Raw genomic sequence first — 25,767 nt, forward strand, 5'->3', positions numbered from 1 at the left:
TATTTACAGGAATCACTTAAAATAATCTGTACTAATTTTTATGTCTATTTTATGGCTTATTATATTCAACGACATTTCTTTGTCATAATTTCATCATATCAACACTCTAATTTTATTGAATAGATTGTGCACAACTTTTTGCAAATGACAGGAAGCATATACACAGCACATGGGTACAGTCCTTTCAATAAAAAGTATCAACTTAAAACCGTTAAAGGGTTTGGAGGACTTGGGGTGGGACAGTGTTGTGGTTTGTTGGTATTTTTCCTCTTTTAATGAGTACCAAGACAGAAGAGAGGAAAATACCACGGACAGGTCCAAAGAATGCTACCCAGGCCTGAAAAGCAGGAAGCTAGAAATTATTGCAGTCATGTAACCCATTTAAGTTGCATGCTGGAAACGTGACTCAGACGCTCGAAAAGCAAACAAGGCTTCTTAGTCCAAAGTACTATCAAAAAGGATATTACACTGTATATAGAAGAAGGAACAGCTGAAAATATTCTAATTCTGCATCTGAAGACACATAACATGAAGCAAATACTGTGAGCCTATGAACTAGGATTTGTAAGTATACTCAAGGCTAGTTGTTTTAATTGTACTATACAGAAAATGCAAGGCAACACAAAACTGATGGTATCAAGCCACAAGAGGACAGTATCACATATTCAACGAATGACAATACATAAGGAAATCTCTAAGCCACTGTAGACAGCTGGACCCCTGCAGTGCACTGACTGAGTGAGCACTGATGCTCACTCACCTTGATGCTTACCATCTAGCAAAATGCCACCGATGGAGAAACCCATGGCACAGTCCTGTTGCAACGCCAGTGAATCCTGAGACCCTCTGGAAACACCGGGATGAGAAAAGCTAAGAATAATGAACTACAGCCTATGAGGAGCCACTGTACCCTGGAGAGTTAGTTGCAGGCTGGGGTTCCTAGAGTAAAGAGAAAGCTTCATGCACCCTAGGTAGCCAGAGGAAGAGGGAAATTCAGGAAAAAGCAGTGATCATGACTGTCTTTGCTTAGCTGTAACTCTTGCTGTTGTCTTTATGCCTCAGGAAATAATTTCCTTCAGAGATGAGATTTCTGAAAATTCTGTTTGCGTTCTGTTAAGGCATCAAATGTTGAAAGCCATAATCCTGCCCAGCAGCAAATGGAGGCAAATAAATAGAGGGGACAAAAAGTCTACTTATGGTATCAACTGTAGTGTTCCTTCAGTATTACTAAAGTTCCCTCCACTGAAAACTGTAAATATTATTTGACTGTTTCAGAAAATGGGATGAAATGCTCCTGTCTTCAGCGTTCTCTGGATAGACAATCCAAACAAAGAGCTTTTAACAAACTCTTGCAGGAATATCCCTGACACTGCGCTCCAGGATTTGCTAAAAATTCACTATAATACATTATGTACATTCTCCAGACTTGTAGTGCTTACTCAGAGCTTCCTTGTCTGAATACTATTTTTTTTCCTCTCCAATCTACTCGTAGTATCAAGGCTGTGTAAAACAGATTGTTCCTACATAAAACATCATTTCAGAGATGAAACTGTCATTGCAAATGATACATGATAATATGGTAGAGTGTAACCTAACAATTCAATAACAATTTACGTTAAAAAAGGTAATTTTAAGCTATTGTCAAATGCAGAAGAAACAGATGAAAAATAGTGGACTTTTATTATTTCTAAAGCCATAAGCTGGCAAGGCATTTACTACAGTTTCTGTCCACAGTGTTCTCTGCATTCACGCTCAGGAAGTTGCACATGCACACACCAAATGCTCTCCAGCTTTATACACCTGCATAAACAATTTCTTCGTAGAAAAGAAAGACAGCTGATGAAGACATCCTATGTGAGAGATATTCAACAGGAATTCCTGAATATAAATGGGAGAGTGCAGTAAAGGGAGTATCACCAGCTACTCAAGAAAATACGTTTTATTACTTTTTTCCTTTAGTTTTCAAAAGATACTTCACTGGAATATTAGCTAATATTTGTATCAATAGATTACATCTGACAGCAAGAGAAAAATTCTGGAAAAGAATATGCAAGTAATGAAATACTTCTGTGACTGTTTTGTTACGAATTCTTACACAAGGGCAACTTATTTTGCTGTCTATCATTTACTTATGAACAGGCATTAATATATCAAATTGATTTCATGTCTGCTGATAGTCCCAGCCTAACAAATGGTTATCACTCACCTTTCTTTCCTGGTAAACTCCTTAAAAATGATGCTTGGGTATATTGGGGAAAGCATAAAATGAAAGATGTATTCTTTGCTAATTTACTGTATTCAGAAGCAAGATGGCAGTATTGTTGAAGATCAAATGTTTAATTATGTTGTTGTTTTCTCTATCTAAGCATAATCAGCATTACTGACCCACCAAATGAAGACTGCACTGCAAATTGGAGAAGTTTATAGAACAGAAAATATTTTATTGATTTTAGAATTACTGTCCTTTTTAGGGACTACAAAAATAATATATTTAAAAAATAATTCTGAAGCATAGAATACATTTTCTGAGAGCATTATTTTCACAGAATTCTATATGGTATTGCAGTGTCTGAAAAGAACTGCTTAATTGGAAGATTTTTTTTTCATGGCAATTTTAGGATAATGAGGCTGTTTCACACATGTTGAAGGGATTTTGCATTCAAACAAAAGGTACGGGAAATACAATGAGATATAAAGACGAACATCTGAAACGAATTAACAGTGTAACTGGATTGATACATTCTCTGAAGTGCATTCTAAGCAGAAAATAGGCCACAAAATGAGAGTTAGAAAAATCAAACAGTGCATTACCTTAAGTGATCTTGCCAGATGTACATGGTTGTCATAAACTAGAATGTCTACTGTTAGATTTTGCAGCCGACGAAGAAGAACTTTTTCTCCTTCCAGGTCACTTGCTTCCACAGGAACTTTCCACGTTGGGTAGGGACATTTTGTACCATCCCATACCTGCAATGCAGGAGAACTATTTCAATATGCCCAGAATACTGCATATTGAGATTGTAAATAACTTTCTTTTAACAAATTTGTTGATTAGTAATTGATAACAATAAGAAATCTTAACTGGAGTCCTAGTCTTTAAGACCTTAAATAACTTAAATTTGATTTTATTATTTTTAATTATCATTCCTTACAGAGTATAAAATATCCTCCACAGAGATTCTGATCAAGTGTTAAGACTTGGGATTTGTTATTATTATTAATAATAATAATAAATAGTAATAATAATAAAATCTATGCTAGCAAAACCTCAACTGTTTATCCAGCAGTTACAACTATTAGAATTCTCCATAGGCAGAACTGTCTATATTTAATATTTTAATCCTAATAAAGGGTGTGTTTAACCATTTTACCTACAGTATATGAAGACTGAGTACACAGCATATACTCCCTTAATTACTGAACCTCCTGCATCAGTATACACTACCAGTTACCCAGATCATGTTAGGAAAAAAAAAAAAAAAAAAAATCAGTATTTAATATGTACTTAATTACAAGGATTATAAAAATTGTTTACCTAAAGCCAAGTTCTTGATACACTTAAGTAGTGAAATATCAATAAGAGTTATTTTTGAGCTATCAAAGTTATTGTGAAAAAAGTAAGATTACCAACAGACTGGAACCCAAATCTTAATACTTAAACCAAACATTAAAATTTCAGTGGTAACTGCTTATGGTTCTGTAAACTGTGGTTTTCTGAGTTCCTGATGATAGTCTCTTCTCAGAGACAACATACATAATGGTGAAATAGTGGCACAGAAAAAGAAAAATCTAGAGGCATTTGGACTATAAGACTGCAGCGCTGCATTTCATAGGATTTCCTGCATATAAATTTAACAGAAGCTAATTTTCAGACAGTTTATGATACCAGGACATTTTGTCCCATGAGTTAGGTGCTGCAGAGGGGGAGAAGAAAAGACAAAACCTAGTTTTTAAAGGGTTTCTACCCCTTATGCTTAACTGCTGTGGATCAAAGATCCACAGGAAAAGATCTAAGAATCAGCAGAGTCATGTGCAAATACACTGAGAATAACTCATGGTTGAAATACTCATCCAAATCAAGAGATAAAAGGGGAAACTGTTGAGTGAAAATGTCCCACAACATGCAATTAATGTTCCCAAATAAGAGTGTATTCTGAAGGACTCAGATGGTCAGGACAAGGTGGTATGTGCTGCCATAGATTAAAAAAAAAATATTAAAAAATAAATAAATAAAAAAATTCTATTATCTTCTGATCCTGTACCATGAAATGCTTAAAACCACCTTTGAAAGAGCGGTTGTCCACTGTTTGAACTATCAATCCTTCTCCAGAACTGGGCTTGAGAAACACAGTGCATATGCATCATGAATTTAGTCACTTGGACAAAATAATCTTAAATTTCTTAAGTTTCCCATTACCTTCAACTGGCTTTACTTGGGACACTTTGGTAGTTCCACATTTAGGAGATCGATCTGACAAATGGATTGCTGAATGTTTCCCGTCAAATTCAAGGATGACTACTTAACTTTAAAATGTCCTTTGACAGAGGAACTAACGAGGCTAGTGTTGGGGCACCTTTTGGAGGAATTTATAAGCCAGAAAACTTTCTTTACCAGAAAAAGAAAATCCTTAGGAAAGTAGTTGGTTTTGTTTATTATTTGCACAAATATGAAACCAGATCAAGCTCTTCACCTCAGGAACTTGCCAGCTTCACTCTACTCAAATTATGGATGAAAACACAGAGCCCTGGTTTCAAAAACCAAAAGTGATCTGAAAACCAACACTGATTAAGTTCATTCTGGATAGGAAACAGTAGATGGTTCTATTACTAGTCATGAACAGACTGGAGCTAAGGAATAGTTAGTGGCAACCTTTGTCCATCATGGTGGGCAAAACACTGAAATGGGACAGACAATAAAACCTGTTGCTCTCTTCAGCAGAGCATGCTGTGTGACATAGCTTAATGTCAGCAATTTAACTGACAGACAGAAGGAAAGAAAAGACTAGTAGTAACACTTACGAAAGGTGAGTTTTTTAGTGTCCATCAGTTTCAATAACAAAATACTCAGAAAAAGACAAGCACTAATGCTCTTAATGCCATGTCACCCCCAAGCTGTGCATATCCCAATTAATTTATCAAGTTCAATAATAAAAGTTATTCTATGAGTAATGCACAAAATCACTGAAATTCATTTCAGTTCTTGATGCAATCCCCACTAGTTACATGAGCTCAACACTCAAAATAATCATTATGTTTTATAGTATAATCAACCATTAATAGAACTAATATATTTGGAGTGACATAATACATTTTAATCATTGTTACAAAATATATAACCAAAATAATACAATATTTAATGACCAGCCCATTTCAGCTGATATTACATTTGTTTTCTCTTTCAGTGGGTTTTTTGCTTGTTTGTTTGTTGGGTGTTGTCCTGGGTTCAGCAGTAGCAGTTATTTTTCTCCTTCTTAGTAGCTAGGGCAGTGCTATGTTTTGCTTTTTTGGCCTGGGAACAGTGCTGATAACGCCTATGTTTTTAGTTGCTGCTCAAATGTTTGGTCTGACCAAGGACTTTCTGAGCCTCATGCTCTGCCAGGGAGGAGGGGAGGCTGGGAGGAAGCAGAGACAGGACGCCTGACCCAAACTGACCAGAGAGGTATTCCATACCACAGCACGTCATGTCTAGGAGGTAACGGAAAGTTACCTGGAAGGGAGGGACTGCAGGGCTGGAGTTGGTATCGGTCGGTGCTCTGCTGGGGGGAGTGGGGCGAGTTATTGGTCGGCTGGTTTTGAGGTGTTGTATTCTTTCCTCTTGTTATTTCCTTTAGCATTATTATTATTGGTGGTAGCAGTAGTGATTTGTGTTATACCTTAGTTACTGGGCTGTTCTTAACTCGCGGGAGTTGCATTCTTTTCGATTCTCCTCTCTGTCCCTCCAGGAGCAGGGGGAGGGCAAGAAGGGGGGGCAGTGAGTGAATGAGGTTTGTGGTTGGGTTTAAACCATGACAGTTCTTTTTTGTTCTTAGGAAATGAAAAAAAATAGAGATCTATCTATAATTTTTAAAAAGGCTTCTTCTATTGTGGCCAACATTTGACATGAGAAACGAATGCTTGAGAAATGAGCAAATTACTAACAGCCTACCAATGTTAATATACCATTTTTAAGCTTGTCTGATAATATGGATTTAAGTATTAAATATCTTACACCACTAAAAAATACACTGTCAAAGGAATTATGTATCAGAGAAATTGGTCCACTGTTGCTTGATGTCAGGCTTTTCCCTTCCTAAGCCTATCCTAAGTTTTCTCCCCAAGTCATTATCTTTATTACACAAACCTAACAAAATTGACTTCAGATCTTACAATAAAGAAGAGTGTAAAGAAACATTAATAATTTACAAAAGCACTTGTCTCTGTCCTTGTAAAGGGTCCTTCAATGCTGAACATATTAACGAACAACTTCATTACAGTCCAAAGTTCTGAAATTTTATTGGGTCTCATTAAGCATCTGTTTCATAAGGGATAACTAAATGGAATGTTTGTAACAGCACCAAAACGTATTATAGGATGACACTTGAGACTTGTTTCTATGCAGTGCAAGCATTTTGCTCTGCACAAGATCTTTGCTGCTTTAAAGAAGGAATAATGAATTGTGCTGTTTCTAAAAATGTTACAGCAGTACAGATTAATACAGTAGAACCAATAAATAATTTTATGAAGTCATAAAATGAAAATAACAGCCTATTCTTCACTGATATTTTAACAAGCAACTTCTAAAAGAAAAAAAAAAATAAAATTACAAAGGAATTTCAGAATAACACCAGACTCTTATACCTGGAGCTAAACCCAGGAAAATTATGCAGACCTCCTTTTTACTTAACTGATATTAAGGATCACCCTGGGAAAGGTGTGTGGCAGTTTGCATTTTATGTTTTCAGTGAGCGGTGATCCCCACAGCATTTTTGTTCAACTAAAAGCAGCCACCTAAAATCAATCCATCAAAATAGTAATATAATCCATTCCTTAGATAGTGTTACTTACCGCATTAATTATATCCAGCAGATCTAGAAAAACAAGCAACAGTTGCTGCTAACTAAAAACCAAGGTTGAAATTTAAAACTAACAATATTTTTCAACTTTAAGAAATCTTGTTATATTTATCTACAGATATTTGTGAAATGCTGATCCATAACAATGCCATCTTACAAAACCTCCATAAAGAAATGTATCAAATGAAGACCTTTAAAGCAAACTGTGATTTCTATTTTGTTTACATGGAAATAAAATGGTCAAGGATCATCAATTAACTTAACCTCAAAACACTTATGTACATAACATTAAAGCAATGAATATGTCTGTTTTATCAAAAATTGAATCACAATGCCTTAATAAATATAAAAATTTATTATTAAAAATATAATCTACCTTTAGAAGAAAAGAAGATCCATCCACTTTTGCTTTTCCTACCAGCTGGCAAGTGAGATCAAAGAACAGCATTGGCTGAACATGAGACAGTTTTACTACAGGTTCAGAGATAGAAAGATTACTGGCTGCCCAAACACGTAAATCTTCTACTGTTTTGTGTTCTTCATCCACGAAACTGTACCCTTTGCTAGAGGTTCGAGGAACTATTGGCGCTCCTACAGTTCCATCAAATGTCAAGGATGCAAATCCTCCACTGGTAATTCCCTGCATCTGTCCATTGTATTCCCTGATCTGTAACAACATATGAAGAAAAAAAGAAAATTATTACATTGCATTGAAATATACATACATTTGTTTTATCACATGCATGAAGAATGGACAATTGATCACTTTTGTTCCCAGTGCTATTAGGAGAATGAAATCAAAATAAAAATGTAATAAAAAAAGGAAATTAACAGTAACAAGAAAACAAAGTGAATAAGCAGAAAATACAGTCTAACATTAAAGATTTTTTTTTTTTCCTAAGAGGAAGACTACCTGTAAATATACAGCATCGGTAGAGAGCATTCACGTATCTCACAATGTTTGTGTGGGGAACACATCAGGATTGCTTTTACAGGTGGGAAAACTGAAGGACAATTTTTAGGGGTCATACAGCAGAGTGATGGCAGAGCAAAGTTATTATGGATTCCTCTTTTCTGCCTCTCACAATAGCCCCATTTCCTGATATTATGGAACTGAAAAAGAAAATATCAGTCTAGGAGGGATTTTTTTTCCCTATAAAGTAAGCAGTTACCAGCTTTCACACATTGAATTATGAATACATCTCTCACAATTACTCTTACATCTACTACTCTGCACATGGCAGATCCCCTCTATCCTGATTTAGTTGTGTACCTGCTACCATATAAAACACGGTGTTTAAAGTCTGAAGAGTTTCTTCAAGGACCTAGTTTAATCTTCCTGTTCCCTGTACTTATATGAAAGCACTGCAGGATATATATATATATGCCTATATATATATATATATATATATATATATATCACTGCAGGATATATATATATATGCCTATATATATATATCACTGCAGGATATATATATATGCCTATATATATATAGGCAACCATCAGAAATCTCAAACTGACTGTTTTGATCCATCTCCCTTTAATTAAAATTTACTCACCAAAAAACCAACAAGACTTCTCCATATAGCACTTGTGAGACAATACAGATTAGGATTCCTAGTGCTCAATTTTCAAATGCTTGAAAATCTACTGATTTAAAAAAGCAGAATCTGAAATATGTGACAGAAGTTCTAAACAGCAATATTTTTTACCAAAAAATTGCCAGTTATTTAGGCCTACATTTTATAGGCACACTTAAATTTAAAAAGCAAATCAAGTATTCCTTGGAAAATCATAAACAAAGTTCAGTCCTGGTGACAGGAATTCCTTTAACCCCTGCTACTTTAACATAATGCATAAATGCATTAAAGACCATCTCTAGGACAAACTTTCATTTACTTAAGCTTTCTCCAGACCTGAATAATGGAACGCATTAATTCACAGAATCATAAAATTACAGAATAGTTTGAGTTGGAAGGGGCCTTAAAGAGCATCATAAATGATTTTGAAATTTTATTAAGCTAAGGAAAAAGAGCTAATCTAAGACTTTTCTATATGATGACAACTCCCCCTCAGTAGATTTTATGTCATTTCTAGAAGGCTTGGGGATTCTTTCAAAATAGATGGACTGGGGGGAAAAGCTCATCTTTGAATATCAAACAAATGCCTCGTAGAACAACATATATTGAGCTAGTGTACACATTCTTATATTAAGAAGAAAGACTTCCTAAAATAAATTTTACTACTGATTTGTGTATCAGTAATTCAAGACAATATTTTGAATTATGATTCCATTAAACTTAAACTTGACTATTATTTATACATATAAAATTATTTCAAGACGTCAAGTTGTGTTGTGGCTTGCTTTGGGGTTTTCTTTTTGTTCATCTGTTTTTTGAATTATTTTATCATCTGAAATTCAATGTCCAAGCTTCTATTCCAATGTGAGTATACATTCAGCTGAAGACCTCATTGTAAGGTATCTTTTACCTAAGCAGAAGTCAAAATATATACTTCACCAGCTGAAACAATTTTTGTTCTGATAATCATTTAAAAAAAAAAACAGTAAATATTGTGATACTGCTTTAGTAACATTCCTCAGAGGAAGCAGAATAGTGTATCTGAGAAAATTCTAGTAAAGTAAAAAACTAACGATTTGGAATATTTCCTACATCTTTAAGACATGACAAAACCTAGAGGATTAAGACTTGCAATTGCTGCAGAGATTGTATTATACTGAGGATGTCATGCAATAGTTTATAGTAAGAAGTCACTGCTTTGGTCTTCATTCTCAAAGTGTTCTAGATGAGTCATACATCTCCATAATGCTGAGTATTTGGGAAAAAGACCCACCAAAACACATTCTAGATAATGACTGTATCAGACAACTAGTGCATGCTGAAAAAGACGAACACCTGAACAAGAATGTGCTTCACTTTTCCCTGAATCTCAAACATTAAAACGGAAATCAAATACCAATTCACTTCACTGAGAGTGAGGAAATAAATTTCTGTCTGTGAATCACCCAGAGGTAATAAGGAATATTAGAGAAAAGCCAATGAGGAAATTAACAATTCTATCATCATGGCAGGGTTCGACTAATACAAGAAAGCCAGAATATATGTCAAAACTCCCAAGTCAAGTGAGGATACAGTACTGCAGGTTTAGTCAGCACCAGCAGGTTGCCTCATCCCTCTCTTTAGTAGCTTAAACATTAGGCACTGAGTCTTAAGATATTAAGAGCATCCACAGTTAACTACAGAAGAAAAAATGTCCCAAGAAAACTCCACTTGAGACAACTCCTTTGCCATGAAGATAGAGGGGGCTAGACAATCAGATCACAGGCTTAGCTTTTACACTGTTGGTTAGGGGGATCCCCCCACTGTCATCTCTGCAGAGATGACAGATTGTGGCTGAAAGCCCAAATACGGTACCGCAAATCACTAAGTACTATAATTCAGAAGAAATCATCATAAGAAGTCATAAAAATGCACTTCAAGGAATATTAACTGTAATTTAATTAAAACTGGGTAATCTTTCAGTTCCATTACTAAGACACTTAAAATTTTAATTCTCTGCAACAAACACTGGGCAAATAAAATTATTCTCCACCAGAGTGATCCCAACAGAATCCTCTCCATTAAGTTTGTATTAGCCCTGAACCATCGGACATTGCCAACACCTGTGTTACTAGGAAGAGAAGATACTCATTAGGAGCTAAGAGTGTAGCTGAGAGCAGTCATTTTTAAAATGTGTTTGCTATCAATCTTCTTGGAAGATTCTGAAAAGCATATCTGGGACAGAGATATGTGAATTCATGCTGTAAGGACTATATGTATTTCTGTCCTCACTGGTAAGCATAGCTCTGGAAGGCTGTAGCCTCTAATACCCTCAATTGCTGCCCATTCAGCAAGTTAAGAGAAGTGGATAAGGCCTGAAGACAAAAGAAGAGAATTAAGAAGGAACTGCATACAGTGTAATTAAAACTCTAATTAGACTTTTTCTTTTTTTCTTTTTCCTCTTTTTTTTTCTTTTAAAATGAAAACTGTGTAGCACAGAAGTCACAAATGCTATGCTGGTGCAAGAGAGAAAGAGGTCACTCACTTCCAGTTCACTCTCAACAGTTGGCACCAGGCTTCTACGTCAGATTTTTACCTGCTCAGATCAGATACGAAAACTCCCAAAGTAGCTGTTTTTTAGCCTGGAGTGAATGAAGATATTCTCATCCAGAAAAAGACAACTTAGTAACTTCAGATCATTCTAACTTAGAAAGATAATTAAACAAGCTATCAGTTCATGCATCTGAGGAGATACAGATTGTGGGTAGCTGGAGGTCAGTTAGGGCTGGAAACCACTTAAAACAGCTCAGATGCAATGAAAAAGTGTATGTGGGAGGGAACTGACAAACCTGCCTTTAAATAATGAAATATCACCTTGGAGAATGAAGAAGTACCAACTGACAGGAATTTTAGAATAATGTCCTCAAAAATGTGATGCCAAATCAGAACGGTTAAGTTCCTTACATATGCTATGTCCATAAGTTTCCCTAATAAGTTTATATTAAAAGAGTGGAGTTGAGACACTACTATGTCTGCATAAGAGAGTGCACACATAACTTCTATGACAGTGATCCTCTTTGTTTTTTTAACCTGTTCTTTCCCCTTCAAAACCCCCCCCCCCCCCAAAAACAAAACAGTGTTAACCTACCACAGACATACAATGTTTCAATTCTTTTAATCTGGCTCCTTTTTACTTTCTCCTTTTGCACACATATAAACTTTGTATTTTTATTTAAGAAGCAACAAACATGTTTCTATCTCTACTGAATTTCAGAAACAGTATCTGTGTAACACCCTTCTGGATAAAGAGATAATTTAAAATTTAGCATAAGACTCTCTCATCTGAAGTCAAATCAATGGACTCCCAAGACTAACCACACATCTCAGGTACTGATTAGCAACACAAGCTTCAAAATCTAAATATAGCTTAATTCTACTCTATACATAAAGATGACCTTAAAGAACCTTTATACTAACCCAAAACAGGTTAATTTCTCCCTCCATTGTAAATATTTATAATATGCACAAATAACTGAATACTGTTTCTGAATCTTAACTTCTTTTTCAATAATCTCAGTGGTACAAATCTCAATAACTGGCTAAATCTTAGCACTTCTTACATTTATTGTCATGGGGTTTTCTTTGCTCTCCCGCTATGGCATATCAAAGTGTACATGCTTAGCACTATTGATCTTTACTGCTTTCATCATCCTTTTGTACAATCCTCAATTTCCTTGATCTCTTAGCAATTTCTTTTTCCCATCTGGCTTCTTTCAGGATGTTTGCTTATTTCTGTTATAATTATCTTAAGCAAAAATAAAATACATAATTGTATACAGTTATCTTGCAAATTAATATGTAACACGTAAAATCATGTCTTTGGTACTATTCTGCTCCTCTTTAAGTACAGTCAAGCATTATAAGACTTCCGTTCAGCCTGTGTAGCATGGTCCCTCCTCCCTATACAGTTGCAGCAGGCTTAAGAACAACATCCAGCAAAAGCAGGACTAAAGCTATAAACACTGTTTCCTTCATGGCCTTTGATACAAGTAAGTAAGGTCAGACAGGAAAAGACCAAAGCAGCAACCAGACATTGTACACTAAACAACCCCAGATAAGCTGTTTAATCAATCGCTTCATCTAATGTCTCCATGTGATAATTTCAGTACATGAAAAAATATTTTTACAGTCCTCTCAATGCAACAAACAAGCACACAACCCCCCCCCCCCCCCATCCTAGTACATACCTTTATTCTATGAAATCGGACAATATCTCCAACTTTGTAGATTTTTGGTAGGGAATCCGGATTTCCACTGAAAAGAGAGCATGTTAACTTCGCATTTGATGGGTCCACAAGTGTTACAACTGAGCAGAAATCTGTAAAAGATAAAAGTGAATAAATTATAGGTATTACGGAGTTCTTAATACACAGATATTAAACATGGGATAAGCAGCCATATGGCCACTTTTTTCTGCTATGACTTCCAAAGTCAATTTAGTCACAATAGCGTAACAACTGAAGTGCGGTCCATCTGAAAATGAAATAGGTGATTAAGCACAGGTCTGTGAGCCAGGAACACATAAAACTTTTCCTTCTGTCTGCAACAGGCATGCAATTTTTTCAGGTTTCAATTTCTTCCTCTATAAAATAGGGAGCATATATACAATCTTGTACAATCCTGGTCTCCTGAAGAGGTAATGAGTTCTGCAAATTCTAAAAGCAAATTAAAGCATAAATGACTCATCTTTCCCTTTTAACAAAATATGCAAGATATGTACTCCACGGATACAGCCCACAGCAGTAGTCAAAGTACCATACGAATCTGAAATGCGCCCTTAACAAAAGGGCTGAGGTAACGGAGGAACCCACACTGGAGAAGAGGACATCACAAAGAAAGGTGCAGGCGGGGGAAAGAGTAAGGAGCAAGTACATGCTAACCCCAACCTCCTGCACCACCGTTTGCTACCCTGAGAGACACAGGGTAACCTACAACAGTAACACTGGAAGTGGAGATGAGGAAGAGGGAAGGAGAGGTGCCTAGAGTCAAGCTGAGCCTGAGAGAGGTGGAGGGAAGTTGTTTTCCCTTAGTGTAAAACTATTTCTCTTTTTTGTTTCTCAATATCTGAACCAGTTATGAAATGTTTAACTGGAAATAAATAAAATTACCCATGTCAAATCTATTTTGGCTGTGACAAGCACCTTTTCAATGCTCAAAAATTAAAACCATAAACAAATAACCCCCACAACTTCCCTTAGCTGTAATTCTATAAGGCAGTCCATGATAATGACAGTAAACCAGAGTTAACATATCTGGGAACTGAACAAAGGTATGACAGTGCCAAAACAAATTCAATAAAATCTCCATCATGCATTTTATAAAGATACAGACACATAAACAGTTGCCAGACGGTTTTGAAAGAGAATACTGGCAGCCTACTACAACTGACAGATTTGCCTTGAATAAAAACTACAGGAAGGCAATCAAAAGAAGACAATTGTTATATGTGTTATATAAATTTTGTGAACAGATTTCCCAACCACAGACAGGTTAGACTGGATGAAAATACATGCTTGTATGTGCACTGCCTAAGCCTTCAAAAGAAATACTCTGCCACTTCCAGCAAATACATTCTTAAGTTTTACTACCAGTTAAAAGTTTAAATTTACCAACAATTTGAGTGACTGAACTGTTGAAAGAAGAAATCAAGTGAAGGCTTACCAAGAAAAATAAAACTACTATTCCTACAGATAGAAAAACCTCTAATATTTCTATAAAACCACTACTCTTCTTCACAAGATTTTTACACAGACTCAATAATGTTAAATTCTCACCCGTTGCACTCAGGAGTTACTAAGTGTCGCTCTTTAGCATGCTTACACCAAAGGCACAAGGTCAAGTGTCATACAGCACCTATTCTGATGTTCTATGCTAGGATTAGCAGACATGAATAGAGTCTAGCCAGTGGCTCACAAAACTGCAAGTATTTACTACTGTAATCCAGAGATGAACTGGTGTATTTCTTTGGGTATGAGTTCTAAAGGTTAACGTAACAGGTCAGCTGAAAAGCAATATGAACGAAATGAGCAATTAAGTATTAAAAAAAACCCCATGTAAGTTCATAGATTTAAAATCCTTTCAGGATACGGGATAACATGTTACAGTTTCTGTGATTTTTGCCTTCCATTCTCAACTACCACCTCAAAAAATCATTCTACAATATTTCTAATTAAAATAAAGCTGTTAAAGCATAAAGACTAATTTTCTTCTAAAGAAATCCTCATCCAGCAAGTCCTTTCTGAAGGTTAAAAAATTAAAAGCTACTTGTCTTTCCTTCTCTAGCTGGAAGGTGAAAATTGCTTTTTGCTTTCCATACAGCATTATAGTTCAGTGCTTGAATTCACTTTTCTGCACAAATAATGACTCAAACTCTAAACAGAATTGCAGAATTTAAATAATATCCCAGTGTTACACAAAACAATATAATAAAATGTCATTGGTCAAACTTTCATTTTTTTCACGATATACTTTCCAATGATGCAAATCCCTTCAGTTACTCAGCTAAAAAAAAAATAAAATTATAAAAGTTTACATACTGGAGTCAATTTTCCTTTAGTAGGTAAGCTTACTTCACTCATTATCTTTTCCTGTTGTGGTTTAAGCCCAGCTGGTAACTCAGAACCATGAAGCCACTTGCCCACTCCCCTCCTTTTCCCCTCACCCCCTCCAGGCAGGATGGGGAGGAGAGTCAAAAGAATGTAAACCCCATGGGCTGAGATAAGAACAATCCAATAACTAAAGTATAGTATAAAACTGCTACTACTATCACTAATAATAATAAGTAAAATAACAAGTGGAGAGAATGTAAAACTAAAAAGAAAAGGGAAAAAAAAACCCACCCTCAATAAACAGCAGTGATGCACAACACAATTGCTCACCACCTGCTGACCAATCACAGAATCACAGAATCCCAAGGGTTGGAAGGGACCTAAAAAGATCATCTAGTCCAACCCCCCTGCAAGAGCAGGGTAACCTACAGTACATCACACAGGAACTTGTCCAGGCGGGCCTTGAATATCTCCAGTGTAGGAGACTCCACAACCCCCCTGGGCAACCTGTTCCAGTGCTCTGTCACTCTTACAGTAAAGAAGTTCTTCCTGATGTTAACGTGGAACTTCCTATGTTCCAGTTTACACCCATTGCCCCTTGTCCTATCACTGGATATCACTGAAAAAAGCCTAGCTCCATCATCCTGACACCTACCCTTTACATATTTGTAAACATTGATGAGGTCACCCCTCAGTCTCCTCTTTTGCAAGCTAAAGAGACCCAGCTCCCTCAGCCTCTCCTCATAAGGGAGATGTTCCACTCCCTTAATCATCTTTGTGGCTCTGTGCTGGACTCCTTCAAGCAATTCCCTGTCCTTCTTGAACAGAGGGGCCCAGAACTGGACGCAATATTCCAGATGCGGCCAATACCCAGTCCGACCCGAACAACAGTCTGGACCTTACAGGCAACTCCCCGCAGTTTATATACCAGGCATGACGTGCTGTGGCGTGGAATACTCCTTTGGCTAGTTTAGCTCAGGTGTCCTTGTCTCTGCTTCCTCCTGGCTTCTTGTGCCCTTCCTCACTGGCAGAGCACGAGACTGAAAAGTCCTTGATCAGGGTAAGGGCCACTGAACAACAATTAAACATCATTATGTTAGCTTTTCAGACTAAATTCAAAAACAGCACTGCACCAGCTACTAAGAAGGAGAAAAATAACTGTTATAGCTGAACCCAGGACATTTCCTACAGAAGGGAAATGCTACCACTGGTAATTTTGACTTCCAATAATCTGTGTTAAAAATATGACACAATGGATGCATGGTTCAGCAAATTTATATAAAAGACAGTTTTTACTTTCATACTAGACTGACTCAGTAAAAGCACTGGTTTTAGGCTGGCAATATACAGAATGCCAAAATGCACCTACCATTTGTTTGGATTTTTTTAAATATACTGAATTATTCTAAAGAGGTATTCCCACTCAGGCTTAAGATTAACATCACATGAGGGACTACCAGCAATGGGCAGCTATCTGTAAGGATACTTGTAACACTTCAGAAATGGCATTATATCTCATTAAAAAAAAAAAACCCAGAACTATTCAGAGAAGCAGTTTTTTTAGAAAAAAATTTATGCAACAACAGGAATTCATTATTACTGCAAGGACTATCTTTAAAAAAAGTATCAATAAAATTCCAAGTCAAGACAGAAGAATGTTACATTAACTACATGGAGAATGCTGATCTCCAAACTCCTAGGTCCTCACTGTAGTTTGAAATATCAATGTTCTGTATCCCCATAACAGACATTGAGAAAGTAAAGTTTCCTCCACTGTGATGATGATTTAAGTTCATCCTTCAGATGATAGCTTTCTTTTTATAAATATCATAGCATTTCCAGTCTTTTATGGACTCAGGTAAGTCATCAGCATGCTTAGAAAGTCAGCATCTCTTCACAGTGTAGACACACACACATACATATATTACAAAAACAAAACAGCAAAATCCCCAAAACACATGGATTCACAAATCTATTTTTCAGTCCTTGTAAGAAAACCAGAATTGCTACAAAGGCTTTCCAGACTAGTAGTTACTGATTTTGTAGGAAGGCCTTTAATATTTACTGATTAAACATTTATTTTAGTTTTATTCAGCAATTCCTAACAAAGATGCTTATACAAATTTTTAAGGTACAGAGCATCAGTCTGATTATGACTCTTTTCGGACAATCACATATGTATTTCTGACTAACCTTTAAGTGAAAACCCACTATTCTGAATCAATAACTCACCCCTGCAAATAGAAAAAAAGGTTTTTGGCCATGTGTTGTCAATGAGGGACTCAACTAGAGATTGCCTTCTGTTTCTTTTATTTCAATGCACATAAACCAGAGAGATTTGTGTAGCTAGGTGGAGGTTTCTCCAGGAAAACAGATTTTTACTCTTATGCCTTATTGTTAACCAGCAGCAAGGACTCTTCTTGCCATAATTCCTCCCTGTATTATATAAAACACTGTCTATTATCTGCAGGAAAAAGAGACAGATTTGGAGAAGCAGTAGCATAACATTGCAATGTCCCCAAAGTTTCATGGTCAAGCACGTAATCTTTATAATTGGATGCTACAAAAAGGCCAAAGATCTTTTTCTTTTATATTTGCTGGTTTTACTCAGACTAAATACTTGACATGTCCTTGAGAGGGGAGAGAGAAAAGAATCACCTTTGTTTCAAAATTTAAAATATCTGAGACTTTTAAACTATTTGGGAAGGAAAGCTAACACATAATTTTGAACACTTCCAACCGACCTTCCAGCAGACAGAAACCCATCTGTCTGTTGTACCACGCAGGACATGAAGCATGTCCTTGGACAGTTTTTAGAACACATAAAATTCTTATGTATAGACATTCCAAACTAAACGGAGCAGCTGTCCTGGGTTCAGCAGTAGCAGTCATTTTTCCTCCTTCTTAGTAGCTGGTGCAGTGCTGTTTTTGACTTTCAGCCTGGGAACAACACTGATAACACCAATGTTTTTAGTTGTCGCTCAGTAATGTTCACTCTGACCAAGGACTTTCTGAGTCTCATGCTCTGCCAGGGAGGAGGGGAAGCTGGGAGGAAGCAGAGACAGGACACCTGACCCAAACTAGCCAAAGAGGTATTCCATACCAGAGCACGTCATGCCCACTACATAAACTGGGGGCAGTTACCTAGAAGGGCTAGACCACTGCTTAGTCAGGCTGGGTATCGGTCAGTGGGTGGTGAGCAGTTGTATTCTCTTCCCTTGTTATTTCCCTTATCATTATTATTACTGGTGGTAGCAGTAGTGGTTTTGTGTTATACCTTAGTTACTGGACTGTTCTTATCTCAACCCATGGGAGTTACATTCTTTCCATTCCCCTCGCCGTCCCTCCAGGAGCGAGCAGCTGTGTGGTTCTTGGTTGCTGGCAGGGCTTAAACCACAACAGCAGCTGAAGCATGCTCAGTTAAAATAAGTTTCTTTGGAATACTTGATAATTTATTATCATACTGAAAATTTATTTCATCCACCGGTGTCTTAACTTTTGTCTAATGAAATAATAGTAATCAAAATGATGAATAATTAATTATAGATTACATAAACTGACAAGGCTAAATTAGGGTACCATTTGGCTTCAGTGCGAACACAGTGCGGAACTTCAGCATTAAGCTTTAATATATGTAAGAAAGAGCAATATTTCATATCTAGGTGCATGTCTACCTAGGGAATAAAGGCCTGTGGAGGATTGGCTTGTCGAAAAAAGGTCAAAGGTCACGCTCCCATCAACGAGCTGAAACAAGACATCTGTGTAGAACATGATGCAAACCTCTCACGCCAGATAATGAGGAAATGAAGGACACCGGCAAACAGCAACAAACTATGACCAATCACAGCCAAGGCCACTAAGTGATAAGTGCATGAGAAGGAGGATGGTGGGGGGGTGCACGGTGTAGCTGCAAAAATGTAGAAGCTACAAACCAATGATCTTGTAACATGTAAAAGCTGTAAGCCAATGATCTCTCTGTAACCAAACTATAAACATGCAAGCAAGGTATATAAGTATCCATCTGCTTAGCAATAAACGAGACTTGTCGATCATCATCGGATGAGCTCGTCTCCCGGCGATTCCCACAAAGGCCCATATGGATTAAGTACAGTGACTCCCCTGCCCATGCTTCCAGCAGGTGCCATCTTAAAGCTATATGATTCTATTAACACAGAGTCAGAAAAAGAATGTGTTAGCACAAGATTGTGCCAGATGTAAGGAGACTACAGAATTTTCTGACAAGAGACATTTCATGGCCTGACAGTTCAGAACAATCACTGAACATTTTGCAACCTCTCAAGCAGACATAATTCTGGATTTGGGGGGGGGGGGGGAAGGAAAAAAAAAAGGCAGAAAACCCACAAAACCAACCAAATCCAAAACTCTGAAATAGTTAACTGAGTAGTGAATAATTCTAAAACCCCAAATTAAAACTGTTCTAGAAATTTTCATGATAAAATAGAATCACAACTACCTTCATAAATAAGAAACTTTTGAAATTGTGTCCTTGATCTCCACTGATTCTGTTGTGTTAGCTTTTTTTAATACTACCAACTGAAAATACATAGATATATTAGAAAGATATATAGTTATTAATGAGATCTAGGCAAGAACTAGTCGTTAAGTAAATCATTTTCCCTATTAAATGTCTACTACTTATGAAACTGAAGCAATTAACTTGCCAAATAACTCAGTTGCAAAAATCTGTCCTAGCTGTTTCAGAGACATACTACCTTGAAAATCAGTGCATTTAACTTTATTGTTTCTACACATATGGAAAGAATGGCTGTCTTACTAATTTCCAGCAATCAGAGCTTCTCTAAGTAAGATGTTAAAAGTCCTCATGTCCCCAGAGTCTTGTTAAAGCAGCTGGACAAATGAGAGATCTAGACCACATGATCCTTCAGGAACTCAAAGAGTAAAACTAGTGCTTTCTACATTTGATTTATTTTCTTCTTACCTTTCTTATTGTCAGCAATGTGAACAAAAAAAACCCAAAAAAACAAACAAACAAAAAACCCTTTAAATATGTCTGTGGGTTTTTGTTCACTTCTTTCCTTTTAAGCCCAGGTTTTAAACCTGCAATATTTTACAAGAGGAAAGTACCACTCTTCACCACTAGCAATATCCTGAATTACTACAGATAAAGCTAATCTTTTCAGGACCTTATAAACACAGCTAAGAAATCTTTTACAATTGCAGGCTGGGAATATCAGTGACTGCTCAAATTCTTAAGTAAATAAATATATTGTATATATTTATATACTAACTACTGTAAGACTGACAGCATTTGAACAGATTTAGCATAAGCAAGCAATCACTAGACATCAGCACAAAATGGAAATTTTGAGAAGCTCACTACAGTGACAGATGTGTTGCTTGACAGCCTGTGCAGAAAAGACCAAATAGAGTAACTTAATATTGAAATAATTTACCAATATTTTACATTAAAACCAAAATATTGATTTCTACTGTGTACATGTCTAGACTAGCACCTTTACAATGAAGTCTTTTACAAATTTTAGTGGCACATCAGGCAGGAAAGAATATCTGTGATGAAATCTCCCACCCAAAGGAAGGGTTTCGTAAAGTTTTTGGTTATTCCATTTGAGAAGACATAAAGACTGTCTGTTATTATTGTTCTAAGCTAAAGAAATTTTTAATTCCATTAACAATCATATCTTCACAAGGAACTTGTTTCTCAAGATTTTTCATAAGATTTATCATTTTATTGTAACCCAAAGAATAGAAAGCCTGAAATACCCAGACAGTCCCAGCATGTGTGCTGGGTTGCCCTTGTCTGGATGCCTGGTGCCCACCCAGATGCTCTCTCAATCCACCTCCTCGACAGGACAGGGGGAGAAAACAAGACAAAAAAGTTCATGGGTTGAGATAAAGACAGGTTTCCAACATGGGCAGAACAGACTTGACTTGGGGAACACTGATTTAACTAGTTGCCAATAAAAATAGGTAGGATGGTGAGAAACGAGGATTAAAACACTTATTCCCCCCATTCCTTTTTCCCAGGCTCAACTTCAGTTCTTCATATCCTACATCTCTTCTTCCCTCAGGTGGTACAGGGGAAAAAGGGAATATGGGGTTATGGCCAGTCCACAACAGCTCCTCTTCACTCCTATACCTTCCTTCTCACACTCTTTTGCAAAAGCTGCAGTGTAGATCAACCTCCTTATAAATCTCCTGAGGCTGCAGGGGAATCTCTGCTCCTGCACAGCTGCAACTTCTCCCCTTCTTCTCCAGCTTTGGTGTCACTGGGCTGTTCCTTTCACATTTTCCCTCACTTCTCACTGCAATGCAGTGTTTTGCCCTTTCTCAAATACCCTTTCCCAGAGGCACCAACACCTTGTCCCAGGGTCTCATCCATGCCCTGTGGTGGGTCAGCTGGAGCCAGCTGGAACACAAACCTAGCTGGAGCACAGACAGCTAGCACAACTTGTTTTCCCCTTTTTGATCCTTCTTCATGCCCCACAGCCTTGAATCCTTTTCCTCAAGCCCCCAGCAACCTAACATCACCCATTCACACCTATCTGGGTATCTATCTCTGACCTTCAAAGAGATCCCTCTTTGATTTAATCAATAGTTTTCAAATATTAAATACTTTTATTACTATTACCTCTAAGCTAGCAGCATAACTCAATTTGCTGTACACATGGCAAACATTCACACACTTCTTTTAGTATTTTATGAATGTTCGCACTTCTAATTAGATGCCAGAACACACTTCTCTTTCCAGTCTAAATGCATCGAGTTCCTGCACTTATTTTCACTTACCATTATTCCTCAACTACATCTAGGAATATCTGTTGTATTGTAACATTCATAATCTAAAATATCTGGAAATTGTACTTAAAGATTTGCAATACATTATTTAACAAAACCCTAATGTATCAGTGACTACGTAGAATATTGTAATATTCACTTTAAGTCTTGAGTAAAAAATAACCTCAAACATGCACTGTATTTGCTATAAAAACAGATGGATTGTTACTGGCTCAGTTCCCAACTAATGACTACATCTATTTTTAAATGTTAATGTTTAAATTAGATGATTCCATATTCTTCAGAATACTTTTTATGTTTCAGAGTTATTCTGGGAAACACTACTGCCCTCTCAACACTGAGTAAGAATGTAGAGCAGAAAGTTTTTCTAGGGGCAAGCCTTATCATCTATGATAAACACGAATGGGGACATTTCAACAACAAACTGCATGAGAAGCACAGAACTGCCCTGCTGCAGACACCAGAGCACCGAGTCCAAGTGGTTTGGGTACATGTTTCTTCTGGTGACACAGTCAACACTATGTACAAATGCTGATGAATTTCCCAAAGCTATTAATTAGCTTGTGGATCCAGTTAATCTAATACATTATTGAAAAATCCTATGTTGCTCTGCATAACAACTCTGAATGCTGCCTTCATGTCATCTGACACTTGGAATACCAGAGCCCAGAGAGCTGCACATACTTGTCTTGCCTTTTCTGTGGATGTCAGTCCACACTTGAGTTACAGGTACAGCAAAGCCACACTTTAGCTACAAGTGAGAGCAAATATTTCCTGTCAAAAGGATCTTTCATAGCAGTATACCTGTTCATCTAGAATAATACTACTGCACCAAAAGGAAGCAATTAAGCATGCTCACAATACAGACTGTATCAATATAGTTCAGTTGAACATACTGAAACCAGCACACACACATTTGCACGGACCTCCGAGATGTTTCTTCCACTCATACACTGTAAACTGACTCAAAACCAAGGCTTGAAGATGGCTTCATCATCGAAGTTGAAGTCATTAGCTGAACCTTAGTGTGCATTTGCAGCCCAGAAAGACAACCATATCCTGGGCTGCATCAAAACGAGAGTGACCAGCAGGTCAAAAGAGGTGATCCTGCCCCTCTACTCTGCTCTCATGAGACCTCACCTGGAATATTGTGTGCAGTCCTGGTGTCCTCAACATAAAAAGGACATGGAACTGTTGGAACAAGTGCAGAGGAGGGCCACGAGGATGATCAGAGGACTGGAGCACCTCCTGTATAAAGACAGGCTGAGAAAGTTGGGGCTGTTCAGCCTGGAGAAGAGAAGGCTGTGTGGAGACCTCATAGCAGCCTTCCAGTATCTGAAGGGGGCCTATAGGGATGCTGGGGAGGGACTCCTCATCAGGGACTGTAGTGACAGGACAAGGGGTAACGGGTTAAAACTTAAACAGGGGAAGTTTAGATTGGATATAAGGAGGAAGTTCTTTCCTGTTAGGGTGGTGAGGCACTGGAATAGGTTGCCCAAGGAGGTTGTGAATGCTCCATCCCTGGCAGTGTTCAAAGCCAGGCTGGATGAAGCCTTGAGTGAGATGGTTTAGTGTGAGGTGTCCCTGCCCATGGCAGGGGGTTGGAACTAGATGATCTTAAGGTCCTTTCCAACCCTAAATATTCTATGATTCTATGATTTAGACATAAAAACCAACAGTCACCATCACGATAAAAAAAAAAACAAACAAAAATAAACTATCACATTAAAATGCACAGTAACTTTACAATAAACAGAAAATATTTTGATTAATTTTGAATCTGAGTAAGAAATTCTACTGCTTAATCAAATTCATCAGGGATATCAACTAGCTGTGTACTTACTAAACACCTAGTGAAATAGTATAGTCTTCTAGTAGAACCAGTACAATCAGTAAGTGTTTACAGAGAGAAAAATGATTCAGTTGTTGCACTGCTTCTACATTAAGAAATATGCTAGCAGCACATTTATAGGCTACCATAGCACATCCTGTCAAAATCTCAAGGAAGAATTGCACTTAGTTACACAACAATCCTTTCCCACAAGACAGGTGCAGGGGTTTCGTACATTTTTTTGCACAGGTCCTTTTCCCTGCTTTGTACTGACAGTATTAGCTTGAGAAATACTTTCTTCATTTGCTATCTCCACCAGTGTGCCTAAACCAACTCCGATACCCATTACTTATTTGTTGTTCTGTTTAATGGATGTTAGCTGAGAGCCATGCCTAAAGGATCACCTCAGTTTGTTCTGGTTTATTTATAACAAACATAGTAAGAATAGTTCTGTTTAGAGGAGATTTTAAATCTTTTGTATATAGTACATACCAGTTCCTTTGCTTATATATGGAGGCTTGAAGAATTTTACAATGCCATACAAATTCACTACGGTTCCATCTTTAAGATGATTCAGAGGAGTGTACACATACTTGGGTGCAACAGGCTGGAAAGGTGTGATACAATTGGGGAACAAAAGAAAATATTATTCAAACCTTCTCCCCCAGAATTTTGTCTTTTAAAACCATCCACCCTCAGATATGCTTTATTTGATCATACTTAAAAAAACAAAAGTTATTTCTTTCTATCTTACTTACACTCTCTGAACATAAATATATTTACAGGCAATAAAGCACAAAAAACCCCAGACTTATTGCCATTTCTTTTTGAGACTGCATCTTCCTTACAATAAACTAACCAGTTTAACTCGTGAATAATAAGGATGGAAAGTAATTTTTTCTAGATAGGTAAAGGTTTGTTCCAAACAGTAATCAAAAGTACTGTTAAGACCAGTACCTGAATTCTGATTTTAAATCAAAGGAAGATTCATATTTCCATTTTTTTAAAACACAAGCATGCAACCTTTTTTAGGGTGGTTACCTTTCTAGTTTAAATATTCCTAAACGAACATGCAAACCATTCTGAGACAGAAACTTCAAGTATAGAAAAAGTACTACATTTCCATACTTTATTCTTTTTTCCAGGCACGTTATTTGCAAAATTAAAAGCTAAACAAATGACTGCTGGGATGAGAGTATGGAATAAAATAAACAGGAAAGAAAAAGAATTTTACATTCTCATTTATATGCAGTTAGTCTCACATGGTTTAAAAACATGCTAAATATAAACTCACCACCAGTGCAGTTTTTGAAGCAGCAGTTGTTGTTTGTTTACTGTAAATCTGAACAGGAAAAAAAACAGCAAACTCTCTGATTAAAAAAATGAAGGCATTGCAAACATAACAACATTTGATAACTCTACAGCAAATACAATGCTAAGGCAAACACAAAGCAGCACTACAGGCAGTTTTGCTATGTGAATCACCTCTGAAACTAGTAATATGTCTTTATAATGAAAAAAAAAAAAAACATTTACTCCAATTACACTCAAACAAAGCTACTTTAAACAACACACATTTTCTAAAGCAGAAATGCGCTTAGTTGAATATAGGTCAGGTCACATTAATAGAGTCAGCATCTGAAAGTCAGAGGCCACAAATTTAAAATTGTACTTGCTTAACAGAGAACTTAAATGGATTTAGGTTCTGTACATGTCAATGCTTAGAGCATTAGATCTACTTTTAGTGACTCATTACTCTTCTTTGGGGGAAAAAATATATATTAAAAAAAAAAAAAAGAAGGTTAAGGCAAATTCACCAGAATGGGATAAATTCTATTTAAAGGTAGTTCCTAAGCTTCTAGAGCCATACTTGTAAGCCAGACTTACCTTCAGTGTAAGGTCTTTTAAGGACCCTATT

At 36.8% G+C, this 25,767-nt stretch overlaps 1 protein-coding gene across 4 annotated transcripts in view; it reads right to left on the reverse strand.

The window, feature by feature from the left end:
* The window catches only part of POT1 (protection of telomeres 1), a 68,030-nt gene that overhangs the window by 22,774 nt on the left and 19,489 nt on the right, over nt 1-25,767 (reverse strand). For all 4 annotated transcript variants that reach the window (XM_065664929.1, XM_065664977.1, XM_065664958.1 and 1 more), the window contains 5 exons: nt 25,144-25,191; nt 24,342-24,456; nt 12,860-12,990; nt 7,429-7,719; nt 2,812-2,967 (listed from right to left, as the gene is read on the reverse strand). In XM_065664929.1, the coding sequence (XP_065521001.1) occupies nt 2,812-2,967; nt 7,429-7,719; nt 12,860-12,990; nt 24,342-24,456; nt 25,144-25,191 (741 nt within the window). The remainder of the gene's footprint in view (nt 1-2,811; nt 2,968-7,428; nt 7,720-12,859; nt 12,991-24,341; nt 24,457-25,143; nt 25,192-25,767) is intronic.

This window comes from Lathamus discolor, chromosome 1, assembly GCF_037157495.1.
Source record: "Lathamus discolor isolate bLatDis1 chromosome 1, bLatDis1.hap1, whole genome shotgun sequence".
NCBI lineage: Eukaryota > Metazoa > Chordata > Aves > Psittaciformes > Psittacidae > Lathamus > Lathamus discolor.